The sequence below is a fragment of the Anabrus simplex genome, chromosome 3 (assembly GCF_040414725.1).
Source record: "Anabrus simplex isolate iqAnaSimp1 chromosome 3, ASM4041472v1, whole genome shotgun sequence".
Lineage (NCBI taxonomy): Eukaryota > Metazoa > Arthropoda > Insecta > Orthoptera > Tettigoniidae > Anabrus > Anabrus simplex.
Genome location: NC_090267.1, coordinates 9,951,928 through 9,966,147, shown reverse-complemented (window position 1 = coordinate 9,966,147; position 14,220 = coordinate 9,951,928). Strand labels below are relative to the sequence as shown.

At 38.9% G+C, this 14,220-nt stretch overlaps 1 protein-coding gene across 9 annotated transcripts in view; it reads right to left on the bottom strand.

Annotated features, from left to right (window-relative positions):
• Nucleotides 1-14,220, bottom strand: part of LOC136866606 (oocyte zinc finger protein XlCOF6-like) — a 214,414-nt gene that overhangs the window by 169,791 nt on the left and 30,403 nt on the right. For all 9 annotated transcript variants that reach the window (XR_011017900.1, XM_068226552.1, XM_068226551.1 and 6 more), the window contains one exon: nt 11,573-11,655. Coding sequence is in view for 2 of the 9 variants with exons in the window: in XM_068226561.1 (XP_068082662.1) it covers nt 11,573-11,655 (83 nt within the window). In the remaining 7 variants the exon portion in view is untranslated. The remainder of the gene's footprint in view (nt 1-11,572; nt 11,656-14,220) is intronic.

Genomic DNA, 14,220 nt, shown 5'->3' with positions numbered 1-14,220 from the left:
ACAGATCGAATGGCTGGAAGAAAGCCTTTCTTCAGTGGAAGTAAAGCTCTACGTTTAGGAAATGTTATTCCATTGAAGCTCAACTTGAAGGGATTCCAGCAAGATATAGCAGAAAACTTTGATTCAGGATGCCAAATGGACTGTATCATGATTGATCTATCTAAGGCATTTGATAGGGTAGACCATGGGAGACTACTGGTAAAAATGTGGGCTATTGGACTACACAAAACAGTGAATGAATGGTTGGCTATATTCCTAGACAATAGAACACAGAGAATTAGAGTAGGTGAAGTTTTACCCGATCCTGTAATCATTAAGAGGGGAATTCAGCAAAGCGTATTATTGGACCTTTATATTTTCATATATACATCCAAATGATATGAGTACAAAACTGGAATCAGAGATAAGGTTTTCGCAAATGTGTCATTCTGTACAGAGTGATAAATAAGTCACAGGATTGCGAGCAAATGCAAAAAGACCATGAAAACATTGTGAGTTGAACAGTAGGCAAAGGTATGATGATCAACGGGGTTAAAAGTCAGGTTGGGTTTTGCATTAATGGGTTTAATTACTGGGTTGATGGGGTGAATGTTCCTTATGGGGATCACTGTAAGTACCTGGGTTTCAATTTAAGGAAAGATCTCAATGGCATAATCACATAAATGGGATTGTAAATAAAGGGTACAGATTTCTGCACATGATTATGATGGTACTGAGGGGTTGTATTAAGGATGTAAAGGAGAGACCCCAACTTGACTATGGTTCCAGTGTATGGGACCCTCACTAGGATTACTTGATTCCAGAATGACTACAAAGAACTGGAATTAGGGATTGGAATAATTTACTAACTCCCCTACCTATATATGAATATTTGTCCCAATTCGTTCCCTTGAATTCCAATTTTATCTTCATATTTTAAATTGCCTACATTTAAGAACCTCACACAAACTTATTCATCTACTAATGTCATTCCACGCCACCGATCCACTGAGAGCTCACAACATACCACTTAGTCAAGCAGCTCGGCTCCTATCTCCCAAGTCTTACCAGAGCAGCTTGATTTGTTCTGTGTGATTTCCGACAAAAGAGTAATGCTACAAAAATGTTGCAAAGTTTGCGCTGGTTCAAGATATCTCCAAATTCTTTGTAATCATTTAAGAAAATACTAGGAAAAGAAATAGGGAATCTGCCACCTGGGTGACTGCCCTAATTTCAGATCAATGTGGACTGGGTTGATTTGATTGATATACACATACACTATGTGATCAAAAGTATCCGGAAACCCCTAAAACCATACATTTTTCACCTTAGGTGCATTGTGCTGCCACTTACTGCCAGGTACTTCATATCAGTGACCTTAGTAGTCATTAGACATTGTGAGAGAGCAGAATCGAGGGCTCCGCGGAACTCACAGACTTCGAACGTGGTCAGGTGATTGGGTGTCACTTGTGTCAGAAATCTGAACGTGAGATTTCCACACTCCTAAACATTCCTAGGTCCACTGTTTCTGATGTGATAGTGAAGTGGAAACATGAAGGGACATGTACAGCACAAAAGCGTAGAGGCTGACCTCGTCTGTTGACCGACAGAGACTGCCAACATTTGAAGAGGGCCGTCAAGGGTAATAGGCAGGCATCTATCCAGACCATCACTCAGGAATTCCAAACTGCATCCGGATCCACTCCAAGTACTATGACAGTTGAGCAGGAGGTGAGAAAACTTGGATTTCATGGTCGACTGACTGCCCATAAGTCATACATCACGCATGTCAATACCAAACGATGCCTCACTTGGTGTAAGGAGCATAAACATAGGACGACTGAACAGTGGAAAAAGGTTGTGTGGAGTTACGAACCACGGTACACAATGTGGCGATCCGATGGCAGGGTGTGGGTATGGCGAATGCCCGGTGAACGTCACCTGCCAGCGTGTGTAGTGCCAACAAAAAATTTGCAGGCGGTGGTGTTATGGTGTGGTTCTGCTTTTCATGGAAGTGGCTTGCACCCCTTGTTGTTTTGTGTGGCATTATCACAGCACAGGCCTACATTGATGTTTTAAGCCCCTTCTTGCTTCCCACTGTTGAAGAGCACTTCAAGGATGGCGATTGCATCTTTCAACACGATCGAGCATCTGTTCATAATGCACGGCCTGTGGCGGAGTGGTTACACGACAATAACATCCCTGTCATGGACTGGCCTACACAGAGTCCCGACATGAATCCTGTAGACCACCCTTGAGATGTTTTGGAATGCCGACTTTGTGCCAGGCCTCACCAACCGACATCGCTACCTCTCCTCGGTGCAGTGCTCTGTGAAGAATTCGCTGCCATTCCCCAAGCAACCTTCCAGCACCTGACTGAACGTATGCCTGCGAGAGTGGAGCTGTCATCAAAGCTAAGTGTGCGCCAACACCATACTGAACCGATGGAGGGCGCCACGAACTTGTACGTCATGTTCAGCCAGGTGTCCGGATACTTTTGGTCACATAGTGTACATTCGTAATCTGTGTTATATTGGACTTTCTTTTCCTCCCGCTCTCACCACTGTTCTGATGGGGCTGAATTTCGACTTAGGAAACAACATCTGATGTGACACAATTCATCTCAGCAGCCCCAGAAAGCTATGGATTCTACATTAATATTGGTGGTTTTCTATTATTTTTATACTTCACTCCCTTTCCACCCCTCCCAGAGAGGTGCTACAGGTGTCTTAACCTAAAAAAAGTATTATTTTCCAGATAGCAAGTCATATGTGTACCTTAAAAAAAACTGCATTCTACTGTAGAATCTGTGAGCTGACATTGCCATGTATACAGCCGGTCATTTCTTCATATGATTCCTACAGCAGGAGTAGTGTGGTGACAATACATTCATAACGGCTGGTTTTACACACTTGAAACAAGATCTTAGGACCTGTAGCAACATACCGAGTTTCATTCTTCGTGTTGAGAGATATAAAATGAGGTTTGTCTAGCCCTTATACAATAAATATGATATTTTGCCTATATTAGCCTATATTTACCCATTTAATGCTACGCTGTAATGTAGTGGTTGTGCAAAGACAAATGAAAATGCGAACACTAAGGAAAAATACTCTCCTACTTACATTTTTGGAGGTAAACCCCTGTTCTTTTTTTTTCCATAGCATACAGGTGAATAAAGAACATGTGAGTAGGCCTGTAATTGCAATAGAGTTTTGTTTTCTTCATTTACAAGTCCACAAAATATATATCATTTATTAAACTTCAAAATGTGGCCTAATTTTTACATCTACGGGGTATTTTTTATCATTTTGTGAAAATACTCAGCCAATTTTGAATAAGAAAAACTAATGTTTTATGCAATTGTAATAGTATTCTTTGAATATCACAAATCTTTACAAAATAATGCAGACGCAGATTAAATATACAATAACATCTTCTTTACTTCGAATACTTGTCAGTCGACAAATTATTTTTTAATGAATGACTTCATATTAAAACATTTCATATTTTAATCATCTTTCAAATATTTATTCATCTTTACACTACTGGAGATACATAAATCTATATATATAAAAGCAAGTCGGGCTGGAGCGATGTATATATAAATATTTAAAAATGAAAAAAGACGTGAATTAATGAGGCACTTCCAGAAATCTCAGAAATTTGAAACTTTGTACGGAGGAAACTGATGACCCCAGGATCCCTAGAAAAATCGGAAATTCTCAAAATTCCCTGAAGGGGGCACGCTGGGGGGGCTCAAATTTTGGGCTCAGCATAAGAACACAGTCGTATAGTATATCCAAAACGATAACCTATAGGTTTCGTGGGCTTAAAAATTTTCGAGAATTTCCTCATTTTTATCCCCTATCCCCCCAAATCAAAATGGCGGCACAACCTGCCAGACGAAGTAGACAATTGAAATTTGGTGAAATTATAGCTTTTGGTCCCTAACCGACGGGAAAATTCCAAGATGTTAAAATTTTTCAATTTTACCCCCCAAAGATATCGAAATATGGAGGCAATTTTAATGACTGTGCAGACATTCCTTTTGAGCTATTGTTTGGCTAAACGGTAAGTCGTATCACAAAACGGATGGCACAATGTCCCTTCAATTCGGAGTGATCTACAACTTTGGTCCTGTGACATTTTGTCGTATCTCTCTCCCTTATACGTTAAATTTGGCCGTATTTCTGGATTGTCCGTAAATTTGGTGATTTTTACAAGTATATTTCATTGTTTGACACACTTATAAGAATGATAGGATCATCACGTTGTGTGCGCACATTGGCACGATTAAGGGACATATGTGTACGAAATTTCATGATTCTAGCTTATACATAAGTAGGCAAAATGTAATGTAAAATGTTAAAAATGCACCCAAATTTCACCCTATTCAAAATTTGATCTCAATTTACCCCGTTAATATGGGAGATACGAGGAAATGGTTTAGAAACAAACATGTAGAGCGATAAATGAGTCGTCTGATGGCGCAAACCGTTTCTTAATATCATAAACCATTTAGGAGATATGAATCTCGAAGTGGAAGTCTGCACTTTTCAACGTGCTCTAGCTTATCCGTCATCTATATAAATTAAATCGTAACGACCGTGTGTCTGTACATTGATTATTTTGGCGAAATTTCCGTACAGTTATCCGTTTCACCTGTAATTATGACCATCTGCATCATTTTTAGCTTTGGTGTCCGTTTGTCTGTTTGTTTGTCTGTTTGTCTGTCCTTCTATAACTTGAAAACTACTGGATATATTTCCACCAAACTTCATATTTAGAATCCACCTGTCCTTGGGTAGGTTTTAGCGCAAAAAATAAAAGCGTAACGACCGTGTGTCTGTACATTGATTTTGGCGAAATTTCCGTACAGTTATCCGTTTCAGGTGTAATAATGACCATCTGCATCATTTTTATCTTTGGTGTCTGTTTGTCTGTTTGTCTGTCCTTCTATAACTTGAAAACTACTGGATATGTTTCCACCAAACTTCATATTTAGAATCCACCTCTCCTTGGGTAGGTTTTAGCTCAAATATCGTTTCTAAATCCCTGAACTGAGTGGGGATTTTTACGAAACCGAAACCGTGATTTTGCACTCCCTCAAAGTATACACAACCGAACTTAATGGAAATCAACCTGCCTTAATGAAAATGAATTTCTAAACCTTTTTTTCTCATGTGCATCATTTCGATAACAGGATTTAGTAAGGGATATATCATTAACGGACCGTTTTTCGGTACAAATCCCAGCGGGTGCGTGTAAAGCGTACTTCTTACAACTTGAAAACTAACAAGATATTTGAACCAAATTTTATATATAGCATCCATCTGTCCAGGGGTAGGTTTCCTTGGTGTCTGTTAGTTAGTTAGTTAGTTAGTTTGTTTGTTTGTTTCTTTGTTTGTTGGTCTGTTTGTCTTTCTCTAACTTGAAAACTACTGGATATATTTCCACCAAACTTCATATTTAGAATCCACCTGTCCTTTGGGAAGGTTTTAGGGCAAATATTGTTTCTAAATCCCTGAACTAATTGGGGGTTTATACGAAACCGAAACCGTGATTTTGCACTCCCTCTAAATACACACAACCAAACTTTATGGAAATCTACCTGCCTTAATGGAAATTAATTTCTAAACCTTTTCTTCTCATGTGCATAATTTCAATCACTTACAGGAAAGATAGTATGATCAAACTCTACACGAACATTGGCCCACCCAGTACCCATATGTGAGCCAAATGCTATGCCACATAATTATCCGAAAAGTAATGGAAATGTAAGATATTCTTACACAAATTTCAACCTATTCAACGTTTTTGATTCAATCTGACCCATGAATAGATTAGATGCGAGAAAATATCATAGGACCAGCCATTTAGATCGCTAAATACTGCGCCTTACGGTATAATCCTTTGTCGATATGACGTACCGTTTAGCAGCAGTTAATCTGTAAATGAAGGTCTGCAATATTGTAAACATTCATATACTTTCGTATGTCCATCTGTATATATATTCATTGATGTCGATTTGTAGAGATCGAGAAAGGATGTGTCTGCTATTGTAATCAGTACTCCCTACACCGACTTTGACTGCTGGCAGTAGGAATGGGGTCCTTCTCCAACTCCTGTGTAACTGGCATTAGTAAGGAGGGCCTACCATTTTAATGAATAATTCACTTTTCGATTTGTCTTGCAGAAGGCAAGGGATCATGCAGTTTTGTTCGAAAGTCCCCTACTCTATTGTGTTTGGCTCTAGGCCAGGGTGCCCGCCATTATAAACAAATGTTCCAATCTAAAATTTGACTAGCATTAGGCATTGTGGCCTGCTATTTTCATGGAAACTCACTAATTCTGTGTGACTGGCAGTAAGCTGGCTAGCAGCAGTAAAACGGGACTGTCATTATAATGATAACTGCACAACTCAATTTTGACTGGTGGTAGGGAAGTTGCCTGGTATTATAATAAAAACTCCTCAACTGTAACCTGTCTGAAAGTAGGAAATGGGTCTGCCATTGTAACTAAAACTCCCCAAATCGATTGTGACCGCGCAGTAGGCATTGGGGCCTGCAATTATAATGTAAACTTGCCAACTCGATTGTGAATGGCAGTAGGCAAGTGAGCCTGGCGTTATCATCACAACTCCGCAACCCTCACTTTACATTGGAAACAACGTATGTGGACCTCCCCATGCTATTTCTCGGATAAGGCTAAGAGACATGCAATTTTAAAACAATCTCATTTGCTGCACGCACAGTATTTACGTCGATATCCGTATACAATGTAGAATACCGTAGCGAAGCACGGGTACATTTGCTAGTAAACATATAAACACACCAGATAACAAGTGACACAAATCAGTAGTGTGCAGGGCTACCATGTGCGTAACTTGCAATGCGTTGATAGAGGGATTTTATAAAACTTCACTGATATTGCATGTTATCAATATTTCCAGAGAGAGAAAGCTGCATTCATTCTGGCACAATTACTTCTGTTGCCATTGTGCAGCAGGGATTGAATATACATGCGAATGAAACACATGGCCGACAGATCGCCACCGGCATTTTTAGCAGCAGCTCACATGGCCTACAGCTCGATCGCCTGGCTTTATAAGAGTTATGTGCCAAAGGGCCCAAATCTCGAGAATGGAGAGGGCTGTGAAAATTTCTTGTATATCAGGTCATCGTCAGGATCCTAAAAAGCTATGTATATAAAATTTGGTTCAGATTGGTGGAACAGTATGGATTTGTATAAGGATCAGACGAGGACAGACAGACATTCTGCTTTATATATTATATATAGATAACAGATGTTCCTTATATTCGTCGTGTAAGAATTTGGATTCAATCAGATGAAGGATTTTTGGAAAAATTCCTTAAATCTCACACATGATTGATGCACATATTAAAAAAAAACCCATTTTGCGTTCCAGTTGGGACAGAAAACATTAAAATATAACTTTAACCCTTAAATGCATGATTTTTTATTTTCATGTTAAAAAATTATTTTTGGACTGTTCATAAGGTGTGTACAATGGGAAAAATATTGAAAAAAATATTATGTTAATAAGTTATCAAATAAAGCAGAATTATTTAATGTTGCATATATGCTACATCATGAGTAAACATACCGTTGCCATTCAAACTGGTTATTACATAAAATATATACAAGTATGTGTCCTTTCTCTTTTATTTCAGTCACATTTGTCATCATTACTTAGTTTTACATTCCCTCACTGATATAGTAAAATATATGGTATCACACCCTTCTTTCAGCCTACTTTCCTACCCCCGATGTCTGTGTTTTCTTCCCTACAACAGCAATGTCCTCAAACATTTATGCTCAATTCAAACTACTGGTGGAAAGCCTTGTTGCAATCCCTGTCTTTGTTGAAACCAAGAAAACATCACACTTTGTACAAGAAACGAACGTGGACCCGTTCCATCCAGGAAATTTGTAACGGTTTCGAGTGGTGTTCCACTTGGGCTAGTGATCCGCGGCATCTTGTCTTAGATCCTTTGGTGGAACAACAGCTCTAGGACACTTCTTCTTCCTAGTGTCAACCTGCTGCTGAATTTCATGACTTGGTCTGCCCCTCTTTTGGCCACTTCTTCCTATGGAACAGGGACATTGTGCTACGTCAGTTCTGAAGTGCTTCTGATTCAGGATTTTCCTCCTAGGATCCTTCTTCAGCAATGTTTCCTTATATAAAACCCAAGAAATTATTATTTCCAGATCAGGTAAATGGTAAAACAGTCTGAATTACCCCTTTTTAGAACTGTGATATATAATGGGGGCCCAGGTGACTGTCCATCAAATCTACACCTCCCATGTGCCTGTTGTACACCTGGCTCACCTCTGTGTGTTTTTTGTCATTGTCATTAAAATGGAGACTTGTTACAGTTCTCTCAAACGTATTTACAGACATTGTATTCTTCACAAGATCAAGGCCAATTGTATCACTCCAGAAATCACGTGCGTTGTCGTTATGGGTGACAGATGTTGGTAAAATGATCCCAAGGTACTTTTGCACATCACGTTTAGTTATTTGGAAGGCTTTAGCAGGGTCCTTTTGAAAGGTGTAAAGCATACTCTCATCTGCAATTCTCTGGATCAGTTCATCTGTAAAATAGTACTTGAAAAATTGATGTGGAGTCTCCAAGTTCATAATTTTATTGGGGTAATATGAATTTCCTTTGAATTTCTTCTAGTCATCACTAATGGAAAGATTCTTCCTTTTACAGTTGCAATGGAGGCGTTTTATTCTTGATTTGACATTGTTAGTTTTGTGACTTTCCTGATGAGTTAGCTGAGCACCGTCAGTGGTTTTATTGTTATCATGATCATGTTGTGGTATCACATGACGAGTGGAATGTTCAGTATTAGCTACCTACGAGGTACTTTTAGTAGCAGGTTCTTCATCAGCTGATGTGTCACTCTTGGAACTCGTGTAGGTATATAACTTATTTGGATGTATTATAGGATCATCATCACTGTCATCAAAATCACTGAGATTATCATCATCACTTCCAGAAGGTAATTCTAGGAGTTGTAGAACCTCTTCTCTACTGGCATTTTTCTTCAAGAAACTACGACGATCAAGTAGTCAATCCATACCTTGAATTTCAATGACGAACAATGGAATTAGTCTATTTGATAAATATACCACCTAGTCAACACTATCTTTTACCAGTAATGTGAATAATATGGGGTTATTTACTTCAAAAATCTAAGTTACGCAATATAACCTAACAATTATGAAGTATCAATATTTACATGATGTTGCATATATGCAACAAGCACAAAATTCCGTATAACACCTGATATATTGTATGCATTGTGATATAATACAGGAAATATGTCTATACGTACCTTATTTTGTTTGTATGATTTTTATCTTCTTCAAAAAATAGCTTTTAATAATGGGGATTAAATTTCAAACTTCAAGTCAAAGACAAAATGGTGTAGCTTCTCCCATCTCATAATATATGCTACTCTAAGACCACAGAATCAGGCAACCTATGGGTAACTAATGTCAAAGACATTCTATAAACATCTTGGAACACATGTGGAACATGCATTGGTTCATGAAATGCTCACCAAAAGTGTGCAAATCAATTTGTTAATCTATGTTGCATATATGCTACACCATGCAATAAAGGGTTAAAATTCGAGCTCTATATGACCTAACATGAAATGAAATAAGGAAAGTGATGGCATTACTGGTTAATTCATAAACAACGACCAAAGTCAACTGCACATAATAATGTGGTTGACAATAGATGTCAGATGAATCTCTCTTGGGCACCTATGGCTGAGTCTTAATGAATTTTGTTGACAAACATAAAATGTGTCACCTGATATTCCTTACATACCACACCACATGAAGAGGCTGTTGATGCTGATGAAATGGGAGACCCAATTTTGAGGTCATAGTTTGACAGAGCTGTGAGTGACCTCAATAGGAACAAGGCACCTGGAATTGATGACATTCCCTCTGAATTACTGACTGCCTTAGGAGAAACCGGCATGGCAAGGTTATTTCATTTAGTGTGCAAAATGTATGAGACAGGAGAAGTCTCATCCGATTTTCGGAAGAATGTTGTTATACCTATTCCCAAGAAAGCCGGTGCTGACAGGTGTGAAAACTACCGCACCATTAGTTTAGTATCTCATGCCTGCAAAATTTTAACACATATTATTTACAGAAGAATGGAAAAACAAGTTGAAGCTGAGTTAGGAGAAGATAATTTGGTTTCAGAAGAAATGTAGGAACACGTGAAGCAATCCTGACTTTACGTCTGATCTTAGAGGATAGAATCAAGAAGGACAAGCCCACGTACATGGCATTCGTAGATCTAGAAAAGGCATTCGATAATGTTGATTGGACCAAGCTATTTATGATTCTGAAGATGATAGGGATCAGATACCGAGAACGAAGAATTATCTACAATCAGTATAAAAATCAGTCTGCAGTTATATGAATCAAGGGCTTTGAAAAAGAAGCAGCAATCCAGAAAGGAGTGAGGCAAGGCTGCAGTTTGTCCCCTCTCCTTTTTAGTGTTTACATAGAACAGGCAGTAAAGGAAATCAAAGAGAAATTTGGAGAAGGAATCACAGTCCAAGGAGTGGAAATCAAAACCTTGAGATTTGCCGATGATATTGTTATTTTATCTTAGACTGCAGAAGATCTCGAGAAGTTGCTGAATGGTATGGATGAAGTCTTGGGTAAAGAGTACAAGATGAAAATGAATAAGTCCAAAACAAAAGTAATGGAGTGCAGTCGAACGAAGACAGGTGATGCGGGATATATTAAATTAGGAAATGAAGTCTTAAAGGAAGTAGATGAATATTGTTACTTGGGTAGTAAAATAACTAACGATGGCAGAAGTAAGCAGGACATAAAATGCAGATTATTACAAGCACGGAAGAGCTTTCTTAAGAAAAGAAATTTGCTGACTTTAAACATTGATATCGGAATTAGAAAGATGTTTTTGAAGACTTTCGTGTGGAGCGTGGCATTGTATGGAAGTGAAACATGGACGATAACTAGCTCAGAAAGGAAGAGAATAGAAGCTTTTGAAATGTGGTGTTACAGAAGAATGCTGAAGGTGAAATGGATAGATCGAATCACGAATGAAGAGATACCGAATCTAATTGGTGAGAGGAGATAGATTTGGCTAAATTCGACAAGAAGAGATAGAATGATAGGACACATCTTAAGACACCCAGGACGTGTTCAGTTGGTTTTTGAAGGAAGTGTACGTGGTAAGAATGGTAAGGGTAGACCAAGGTATGAATATGACAAGCAGATTAGAGCAGATGTAGGATGCAATAGTTACGTAGAAATGGAAAGGTTAGCACAGGATAGGGTGGCATGGACAGCTGCATCAAACTAGTCTACGGACTGATGACTCAAACAACAACATCATCGTAAGACAAGAAGTATCTATTGGACTTTTTATCCACTTTCTGAAAATCCTACAATTTATGCTGGGTTTAAATCCAAGATTTTGTGATAAAGAGGCTGACACTTTACTACAGGTCAACAGAGGGAGCTAGTGTGAGGGATGTATAACTAGACCGTACTTACCTGTCTTCTTCTTTGATATGTGGCTCCAGTTGATCCGTTGTATGTTCTTCTATAGTTATTTCCTCCTTAATGTCTGGAGCATTCTATAAATAAGGGAAGTAAATTAGGAAATCTAGACTAAGCAACAAAATGAAAATATGTAAATAAACAAGAAAGAGCTCGCAAAATGAATTCTTAATTGCATGATATAACTATAATTAATGTATGTTCCAATGTCAAAATATAAGTAATGGAAAGGAAGCAGCAATTAATAATTACAAAGAGAGACAGCAACATTAAGAGATATATTCAGTATAGCCTAAGCAAGCAACGGGAACAGACGTGCCATGTTGAGTGTGTGGCTGAGTAAAGTGGAGTAAAAGGGGGGAGTGGACGGGACAAATGGAGTGTGACGAGGAAGATGATCGGTACAGAGCAATATCAGGTCGCTATCGGAAGATTACAGGGAAGAATGAAGAAGGGAACAAACAAAAGGAAGGAAGGTAAAGTGGAAATTGTACTGAAGGGTGAGACGCTGTTGGTGGCAGCGGTGGTCACTGCGCTGCTGGTTATTGGGGGAATGGAAGTAAATCCAGGCCTGCAGAGCAATGGCAACATGAGCTGGGAGGACATAGAAGTCATAAGGAAGGTCATAAAGGAGGTAATGGAGGAGCTCTGCCCGTTTGAACTGTTAACAAAGATGATAAGGAGCAAGTTAAGGAGCATGAAACGACAAGGCAGTGGATTCAGGAAAACACGAAAGAATGTACGGCAAAAATGGAAAACAGTGAGGGAGAAATTGTGTCACTAAGGGAGAAAATTAAAAAATATGGAAGAGGAGGTGTTGAATCTGAAGAAATAGAAGCCAAGAGCTAAGAACGTAGGAGGAAATCCATATTTATTTACGGTGTGCAGGAATAAAAGGCAGAAGCTAAAGTGGACATTAATTATAAAGTGGTAGATGTCATTCAAAATAAAATGAAAATTAATTTCATTGAGTTCAATATAGATGATGCTGAGAGAGTAGAGCAGACCTATAAAAGTGACACTGCTATCCACATTGATGGTGGACATAGTGACAAGAAACGCTGGCAACCTGCAGAGTGAAAAGATTTCGATTAAGAGGGTTATGGGAAGAGAGGGGATTAAGAATTCCAAGATTTTAAAGAAACATCCAGTGAGAGCAAGACTGCAAGTGTTGAGGGCGCATATTAGGGGCCAGAAACTGGTGGTGACCAATGAGAAATGGACTCAAAGTTGGACAGTGACAAAACTTCAAGCACTGGAAGAGAATCTTAAGCAGGAAGAAATGCTAGGGGTTTACGTCGCACTGACACCGATAGGTCTTATGGCGACGATGGGATAGGAAAGGCCTAGGAGTTGGAAGGTAGCGGCCGTGGCCTTAATTAAGGTACAGCCCCAGCATTTGCCTGGTGTGAAAATGGGAAACCACGGAAAACCATTTTCAGGGCTGCCGATAGTGGGATTCGAACCTACTATCTCCCGGATGCAATATCACAGCCGCGCGCCTCTACGCGCACGGCCAACTCGTCGGTCAGGAAGAAATGAATACAACCGGAGAGGATGTGCATAACAGAAATAGGAGAACACCGAGTAACAGTGAGATCACAGAAGCGGTTTTAGGAGGAATCAAGGAAGCGGGAAAAGAAATGAGGCTGGAGGCCAGTGCGGGAAAGGAAATGTGGATACAGGAAGAGCTGGTAGAGGGAAATATACAAGAAATGGTGAGTGAACATATGCATAATGAAAATAAGGGTTTGAAGGAAGAAGCGGAAGTAAGAGGAACTATAATTAAAGGGAGAAGCTTGAGTTTTAAGGAACTGTGGGGTAAGAAAGCTAAAAGTGTTGAAGGCATAATAACAAGAAATAAAAAGTCAAGGTATTAGTAAGTAAGCTAGGCAATTGTGTTAATATATAATTAGAGATTGGAAGGTTTAGTGTGATTAAAGTTAAGTATATTTGAATGGTGAGTTCAGATGAAGAGCGATGCCGTTATATGTGGAGTGTGATTAAGCTAATAAGGGAGTGGTCATGATGAAAGGTGGGTTGGTTTGTTAATATTCAGAATGGAAGATGTTAAGAAGTTAAATTCGGTAGATGGTAAAGTGTGTACCTTAATGGTATTTGAAACAAATAGTGAACTTAATGAGGAGTTTGATAGTGAGTATATTTAAGTGGGAAGGTGAGTAGAGTATGGTTGGTAGTGGAGTCTGGTTTACAGTTTAAATGAGATTGAGTATTTTAATGAGTTGGTGGTATGAGATTGATGAACAGAGTGGTGGTGATGGCTAAGTGTGATTCTGCCAAAAGTGGCTTAGTTATTTAATGTGAGTATGGCCTGAAATTTAAAAGAGATTGGAGTGGTAGTGGCCAAGAATGATTAAATAATAAAAAGAGTGATTGAAAGAGTGATGAAAAGGGAGGTAGTGAAGTATGGTTGGTAAACTCTGGTATGGCAAGACGTGATGGTATAATTTAATGTGGAGTCTGGCTTAAAATTTAAATGAGATTACCGTATTTACTTGTGTATTAGACCTCCTCGCGTATTGGACACCCCCTGGCTTTTCGAAATGAAGAAAATTTAAAAAATAAATCTCACCCGTATGAACCTGCAACGTAATTCGTCAGAGAAGGATGATAATTCCACT